Source organism: Physeter macrocephalus, chromosome 13 (genome assembly GCF_002837175.3).
Source record: "Physeter macrocephalus isolate SW-GA chromosome 13, ASM283717v5, whole genome shotgun sequence".
Classification (NCBI taxonomy): Eukaryota; Metazoa; Chordata; class Mammalia; order Artiodactyla; family Physeteridae; genus Physeter; species Physeter macrocephalus.
Genome location: NC_041226.1, coordinates 83,828,422 through 83,835,815, shown reverse-complemented (window position 1 = coordinate 83,835,815; position 7,394 = coordinate 83,828,422). Strand labels below are relative to the sequence as shown.

At 61.5% G+C, this 7,394-nt stretch overlaps 1 protein-coding gene across 1 annotated transcript in view; it reads left to right on the top strand.

The window, feature by feature from the left end:
* Nucleotides 1-7,394, top strand: part of MYMK (myomaker, myoblast fusion factor) — a 10,488-nt gene that overhangs the window by 1,354 nt on the left and 1,740 nt on the right. The window contains exons 2-4 of the mRNA XM_007111068.3: nt 3,179-3,293; nt 4,130-4,278; nt 6,971-7,087. Of these exons, the coding sequence (XP_007111130.1) occupies nt 3,179-3,293; nt 4,130-4,278; nt 6,971-7,087 (381 nt within the window). The remainder of the gene's footprint in view (nt 1-3,178; nt 3,294-4,129; nt 4,279-6,970; nt 7,088-7,394) is intronic.

Sequence of the window (7,394 nt, the reverse complement as noted above, 5' to 3'; positions counted from 1 at the left end):
TTTTTTTTTTTTTGTGGTATGCGGGCCTCCCTCTGTTGTGGCCTCTCCCGTTGCGGAGCACAGGCTCCGGACGCGCAGGCTCAGCGGCCATGGCTCACGGGCCCAGCCGCTCCGCGGCATGTGGGATCCTCCCAGACCGGGGCGCGAACCCGGTTCCCCTGCATCGGCAGGCGGACGTGCAACCACTGGGCCACCAGGGAAGCCCCCATCCCTCTAGCTTCTGTCTGTCTGTCTGTCTACCTATCTATGTACTATCTCTCTAATCAGTCATCTATACATACATCTAATCAATCACCTCTCTACCTGCCTGATCAACCATCCACCCATCCATCCATCATCTCTCTACATCTTAGCGCCTTCCTGCCTCGCTATCTGTGAGCCTCTGAGGCTCCTTCCACCCACCCTTGCCGTTGAACCCCCAGAGGGGCCCCACTCTCTTTTCCTCCATCATCTTCCATCAGACCCAGCCTTGATTTAAACCCAACTCCCTGATGAAGCATGCTCGGGGGAGGTGAGGGTTCCCGGACTCCGTGTGGCAGTGCCAGCCGTGCGAGAGACGACGGCGTGGCCCCCCCAACCCCGGGCAGCGCCCCTCCCCAGGCAGCAGGGCCTCCCGGCTCGTTCAAGGAATCTTGTCGAAAGCCATTTCGTTTGCTCCTCGCGGGACCCCAGCTTGGGTGAGGGCCAGGAGGTCTGCCCGGCAGATGAGAAACCAGAGCCAGGCAGACAGGGGGCTTCTCTGTGGGTACAAGGGCCCAGGGCCGGGGAGAGGAGCCGGGGTCTTGTCCTCCAGGCCCATGGTGGACCCCGCCCCCGAAACCAGAGTCACCGCCAGGCCACCCCTCCCCAGCGGGGCTGAGCTGACCCCACAGCTGCCTCCGCGGCTGGCCTCAGAGGCCCACCCAGCCCTGCCCCGCCCAGCCAGAGTGGCAGGGACAGCTGCGTCCGGTGACAAGTGTCCCCGGCCTAAAGACACACTCAGGCCGCTTCTCCCAGAGCCCCCAGCGGCACCGTCGCCACTTCTGCCTCCTGTGTGGAGTCTTCTGTGTTCCCACCGGGACCGTCCTGTGACAGCTGCTGGACCCGGGCCGCGTGTTGTGTCACGTGGAGTCCCCCGGCCCACCCCAGGGAACAGGGGCTCTCGTCCCCGTTTGACAGGAGCCCTCCACCCCGGCCCTAGGGGCAGTCAGCCGCTTGTCAGAGCTCCCGGCCGGGACCTGCCAGGCCGCCCTCCGGAAGCCGTGCCCTCTCCTGCCAGGCGCCCAGCCACCTGCCCCCCGCGCCCCCGACCAGCGCCTCGCAGAGCCAGGTCTGCTCAGTCAGAAGAGGGAGGGAGGCCTCACAGGCACAGAGGCCGAGGGCCCACTGCTGCTTCGCCCTGCTCCTTGGCACGTGGTCCCCCCCTGAGTCTCACCTGCCCCGCCTCTCCAGCAGGGGTGAACCGAGGGCCTGGGGGGAAAGGCCCCTCCTGGGCCAGCTCGCCTTCAAACCGCTCCAAAGCCTCCCTGACACTGCGTTCACAGGCAAACGCTCGGCCGGTGGTGAGCCAGCTCGGCCTGGGGGGAAAGGCCCCTCCTGGGCCAGCTCGCCTTCAAACCGCTCCAAAGCCTCCCTGACACTGCGTTCACAGGCAAACGCTCGGCCGATGGTGAGCCAGCTCACCATCGCTGGGACGAGGCGGGTGACAGGGCACAGACCGCGTCCAGAATCTCACGGTGATTAAGCCTTTAATCGTACATCACGATGTGTGCTACATAAGAGAGACAATGGGTACGGAGACAGCAGGGCTCAGCTGGGGGTGGGGGAGAAGTAGTTCTGGAAGGAGCAGGAGGGCAGGAGAAGAGAATCCATGTCACTCATAGGGCCTGGCTCTGCCTGAGCCAGAGCCATGGGGAACAAGTGTTCTTCTCCCTCCTCTATCCTGGAGATGTGAGCACCTTGATCAGGCCCCACCTGAAGCTTCTCTTTGCCGCGCTAAACAGTCATATCCACCGCCTGATTCCTTTCCTCCCACCTGTTCTTTGCCAGTGGCACTTCAAAGGGTGCAGCATCCAAAGCTCAACACAGCTCTCTAGGGGGGTCTGACCAGACAGAGAGGAACAGTACCATCTCCTCCCCTGTTCTGGACACTACAGCTCTGTTCATGCCTCCTAGGTGCACCTTAGCTTTAGTTCACGTGAAGTTGCAGCCAGTGGAAGCTCTAAATCGACCTCAACTTGCTCGACTCACCAGATGACCCAGGGCTCTCACCGCCCCCGCCCCCGTAGCATCCCTGGCACCTCCAGATGTGGGCTGCTCTCCTGCACGCCTCTCCATCCAGCTGAGCTGGGCTAACCAAGAGTCGACTGTGCTGGTCTCCAAGCTTGTTTATGCCCTTGAGCTTGTCAGAATAATTACATCATGTCATTAAATATTACTTGAAATGATGAAATGAGTAAGCGAAAGGAGACGGTTGTCCAGAAATAAGTTGACAGCTTTGAAATTACAGACATTTTGCTTTAAGATTGCTATTAAATTAGGTATCTGGCGGACAACTGTAGGAGTGTAGGAGAGGAAGGGGGGCAAGGAGGATGCTGCGTTCAGCACCTGCCCGGGGGCGGGGGGCGGGGGGCGGGGGTATCTCTGCGATCCATCCTCACTTTAGAGAAACAAACCGAGGGCTGCAGGCGGGTGGTTCTCAAAGCAGGCTCCCTTCTGGTGGCATCCCGAGATCAGCCCGAGATCCTCTTAAGGAAGCAAATCTCTGACCCCCAACCCCGACCTGCTGAGGGGGGCAAGCCACAGGGCAGGCTCCGCACCTGAGTCTTCGCAAGCCCCCCAGGGCTTCAGATGCCCGGTGGTCAGAAGGGTAAATTGTGGGAGACAAGGCCCCACTCGCCCGTGCAGGGCAGACCGGTACCCAGGGAAAAAGCCTCCGGCCTCAGCAGACCGGGATGTTGAGGGAACGTGTAGATCACACGGGAGGGTCCTCACCTCGGCGGGCTTGGTCGCAAGACCCTATGGGGGGGGTGGTCCGCTGCGCCCCCCCTGTTTCAGATGGGGAAAAGAGCCATGGGGCCATTCGGTGCCTTGCCCGAGGTCCCAGCTCACGGGGCCGTGGCTCGGGGCCCAGGCCTGGCCCCGGGGCTCCAGAGCCCTCCTCTCCCTGCTGACCGACCGCCTGTGGGTTTCCCCGCAGCTCTACCACGCCTGCAATGGGCCCGGCCTGTCGGTTCTCTGTTTCCTGCGCCACGACATCCTGGAGTACTTCAGCGTCTACGGCACGGCCCTGAGCATGTGGGTGTCACTGATGGGTGAGTGGCCGCCCCCGGTAGCCCAGCCCTGCACCCGGGACCTGGGTCCCCCGCCGCCCGCCACGCACTCGGCCAGCCGAGCCCGCGGACCACCTCCCCGCCGCCTCTCACCTCTGAGAACCCCCTCCCTTACCCTGAGGTTCAGGGCGGCGCTCAGTCTGTGAAAAAGTAGGCACAGCACTTAGTGCCTCGATTCCCATTTTCCACAACCTTTTAAACCTGCGCGTTTAGTAAAGGCTTGTTTGGACAGGCTGAGCAGAGGCGTACGGAGGAAGAAAGGAAGCGCTCTGCCCGCTCCTTTCCCCCCTGGAGAACCGCCGCGTGCGGTTCAGAGTTTGCGCCCCCAAGACTGTGCCTGTTCCACAATTTTTAGCTCAGGTTTTTACGAAGATGGGGTCATTCAAAACCACACGGCTCTGCGACTGTTTTCCACTTACTGTGGACTCGTGGCCACGTCAGGACGCACGGTCCCCATGAGACGGGGGGACTCCCTGCTACGGGCGCAGGCCTGTGAAGGACCCAGATCTCTCTCGTATCCCAGCTGCGGCCTCTGTGTCTTCGTCCTAGTGGTCCCGTGGGAGAGATTGATCTCCGGGTTAGAGCAGCTTCCTGCCAGCCTAACCCAGGCCGCTCCGTCCACGGGGAAACAGCAGCCTGCTTGGCCTTTAAAACCAGCTGCAATTCAGACCTCGGGGGGGGGGGGCCCAGGCTGGGCCACGGGGTCTCCCTGGCTGGGGGGACACCACACCCGGACCCCGAAGGGAGGGCCCCTGGGGGAGCAGCGGCCAGGAGGGGCACGGGAGGCCCCTCAGCTCACCCGGCTCTCTCCCTGGCAGCACTGGCCGACTTCGACGAGCCCAAGCGGTCGACTTTCGTGATGTTTGGCGTCCTGACCATCGCTGTGCGGATCTACCACGACCGCTGGGGCTACGGGGTGTACTCGGGCCCCGTCGGCACGGCCGTCCTCATCATCGCGGCCAAGTGGGTGCGTACTGTGCGGGCCCGGCACTCAGGGGCGCCCTCCCCTGACGCTGACTCCTCCCCCTCGGGGTCTCCGTCTACCTCCTGCCGCGTGGGTTGGCAGGCTGGACACAGGGCCTCAGCCAACACATGGAAAATGACCGTTGGGTGCCCCAGCCATGCAAACCTGGTGTGTTTTACGTCTGTACTCACTAGCTCTGGACCTGACCCAAGTTACTTCACCTCTCTGCCTCAGTTTCCATATCTTTAAAGTGGGTGTTACAGTCCAGTACCTACCTCATAGGGTTGGTTCTCAGATTAATTGAGATAATGCATCTTAAGGACTGGCACAGAACCTGGCTTCTAATTAATTACTGTCATTATTATTATTGTTGTTGTTATTATTGAAGAGAATGGCTGGTTTAAGAGATGCAGGGCTTCCCTGGTGGCGCAGTGGTTGGGAGTCCGCCTGCCGAGGCGGGGGACGCGGGTTCGTGCCCCGGTCCGGGAGGATCCCACGTGCCGCGGAGCGGCTGGGCCCGTGAACCGTGGCCGCTGGGCCTGCGCGTCCGGAGCCTGTGCTCCGCAACGGGAGAGGCCGCAGCGGTGAGAGGCCCGCGTACCGCAAAAAAAAAAAAAAAAAAGAGATGCAATATCAATTGGAAGTGGCCTGGGTTAATCTGGGAAGACTTCCTGGAGGGGCTGAGGCTTGAGCTTGGTTCAGATGAAGAGGGAGGATGTGGTGTGAGGTCGACCAGAAGCTGGAACTGCCCGTGAGCATGGAAGCAGCCTGAGCCAGACTGATGGCCCTTCGCTGGGCACCCAGGGGCCTGGCACCACGCGGCCTTCTACACGTGGTCCCCGGGCCTCCCCGCACCCTCTGTCACAACAAGGCCCTCCTGGCTGCAAGGACTGAAACCCGCTCAGACTAGCCCAAGTGGAAGAGGGATGCTCGGGCAGGGGGCACCCAGGGGTGCTTCCTGCGCCCCCAGGGCAGGGAAGGATCTGAGCCCTGCAGGGACCAGAGCAAAGCCCTGGGAAGCAGGAGGGCGGTTCTCAGGGGAAAGAGGTCGGGCTGGGCAGCTGGTGCAGAAGTGCAGACTGAGGAGGGAAACTACAGCTCTGGTGGCGAGCTTCCCAAAGCTGCCCCACTCCTCTCTCCGCCCAGAGAGCGGAGGATTTAGTCTGCCAGTTGGTTGGTAAAGAAACCGAGGCTCAGAGGTCAGCAACTGAACAAGAAGTCACGGCAGGACAAGCAGAGGGGAAGGAGCCTCTTTCTCACCACATCTTGGGGAAGCCAAGCTGGCCCCGCGCTGACCCAGGAGGCCCCTCGGAGAGGGGCGGAAGTGTGCTGGGGTCTGACTTGTCTGGACCAGGAAGGACCACGTTAATTAACATTCTGGAATGCGTAAACACAGAGCGCTCTCCGTGCTGATAATTCGCTCCCTCCCTGGCAGGAAGTGGGATAAAGGCTCCGTGTTGTGCCCTGGAAGGCTGCCCCTCCTGCAGACCTTGGCCGGGGCTGAATCGGGGCTGGACTCTAATTAGCCAGAGGAGCGGTCACTCGCCAGTGTCCCCACGAAGCACCACGGGAACCGAGAGGGCTTCCTGGCTCCCTGCATCTGGGGCTCAAATTGTGTTTTCTAGACCATTAAATGTGGAGTTTATTTTGGCTTTTCAAGGGCAGTTGTTTCCTGGAATGAGGGCTGATTTTTCTCCCGGAGGCTTGTCCCTTCTTGAGCAACTCTCAGGGACAGGAAGTGGAGAGAGATGGGTGAAGGGGCTGCGGAGCGGGGCCCGGGTACCACCCGGGGCAGGATTGGCTGGAGGACAGCTGCCGGGCCTCAGCCGGTTGCCCCCAGAGTCGCGCTCCCTTAGCTGCGCCCACACGCCACCCCGCGACCTTGCAGGTCCTGACTCCTCATCAGCAGTGGAAAATTTCAGAAAACGGAAAAATCAGGCATCGTTTCAGAATTCAGCTGGTGACAAAAGCTGCCGCGACACAGCATGAAACTACTCATGGTGTCTGTGTGATCCGCTGGCGGTGGGTGGGGGGGGGGTTGCGATTATGGGGAGCAGCCCTACCCGCCAGGGGCATCCGCCATCCGCGATGTGTGCAACCGTTTACCTTGCTGAAATCCAAAACCTCCCGTGCACCGAAAGGCCCTGGCCCCAAAGGTTCAGGTTTTCAGGAGGTGGACCCGCATGTACTTCATCCTTTTAGTGTATGTGAACACTAAAAAGATGTATTTTTTAAGGCTCCTGCTTGAGCCTTACTCTAGGTATCAGCCTCTGAGGAATGGCAGGCTTCACAGGCTGGTCGGTGTGTCTAATAAATGCGCTACGATGAGTCTGTCAACTCTGAGAGTGACTGGAGCTCTCGCGGGGCTGGCGCCATGCTGGCGGGCAGGCCCCACACCGCCAGTACCCCTTTGCCGTAGACGACCACGTGTCTGGTCCCCTCAGGTTCTCCTCTGGCTGGAGAGGGTGGCCTTCGTTCGCCCCAAGAGGCAGATGGGGCAGGGGGTCCTTGTGGGGTCAAAGTGCCCAGGGCACCCACAGCCCAGTCACCCAGGCAGGGTCTCCCTTGGGTCCTGCAGCTGTCGGGCCAGATGCGTCCGGGCCTCTCGCTGAGCCCCATCTCTCACCGAGGGTGCCCAGGGTGCAAAGTGCCCAAGGCCGCGAGCTGAGAGTTCCTCTGGCCCCTCTCCCCGCAGCTGCAGCAGATGAAGGCCACGAGGCGCCTGTACCCCGACAAGAGCGTGTACACCCAGCAGATAGGCCCCGGCCTCTGCTTTGGGGCTCTGGCCCTCATGCTGCGCTTCTTCTTTGAGGTACCCCTGGCGTCCTGGGGTTGGGGGCGGGCAGTACAGAGGGCTTGCATCTCATGAGGTGCACAGCCCCCGAAGGGGCTTGGGGCAAGAGGCACACCTGGAGGAGGGAGGGAGAGGGCAGACGGGGAGAAGGGATGCGCTGGGGGAGGGAGGAGCCCCAGCCGCATCATCAAAGGCCCAGTGAATTGTCACAGACCTTCGGTGATCGAGGGATTTGGCGGAGGGAAAGACCGCCATGGGCTGGAGAGTGAGGGGAGGCTTCTTGGAGGAGGGGACGTGGCCAGACTCCGGAGGACAAGCCAGGGGC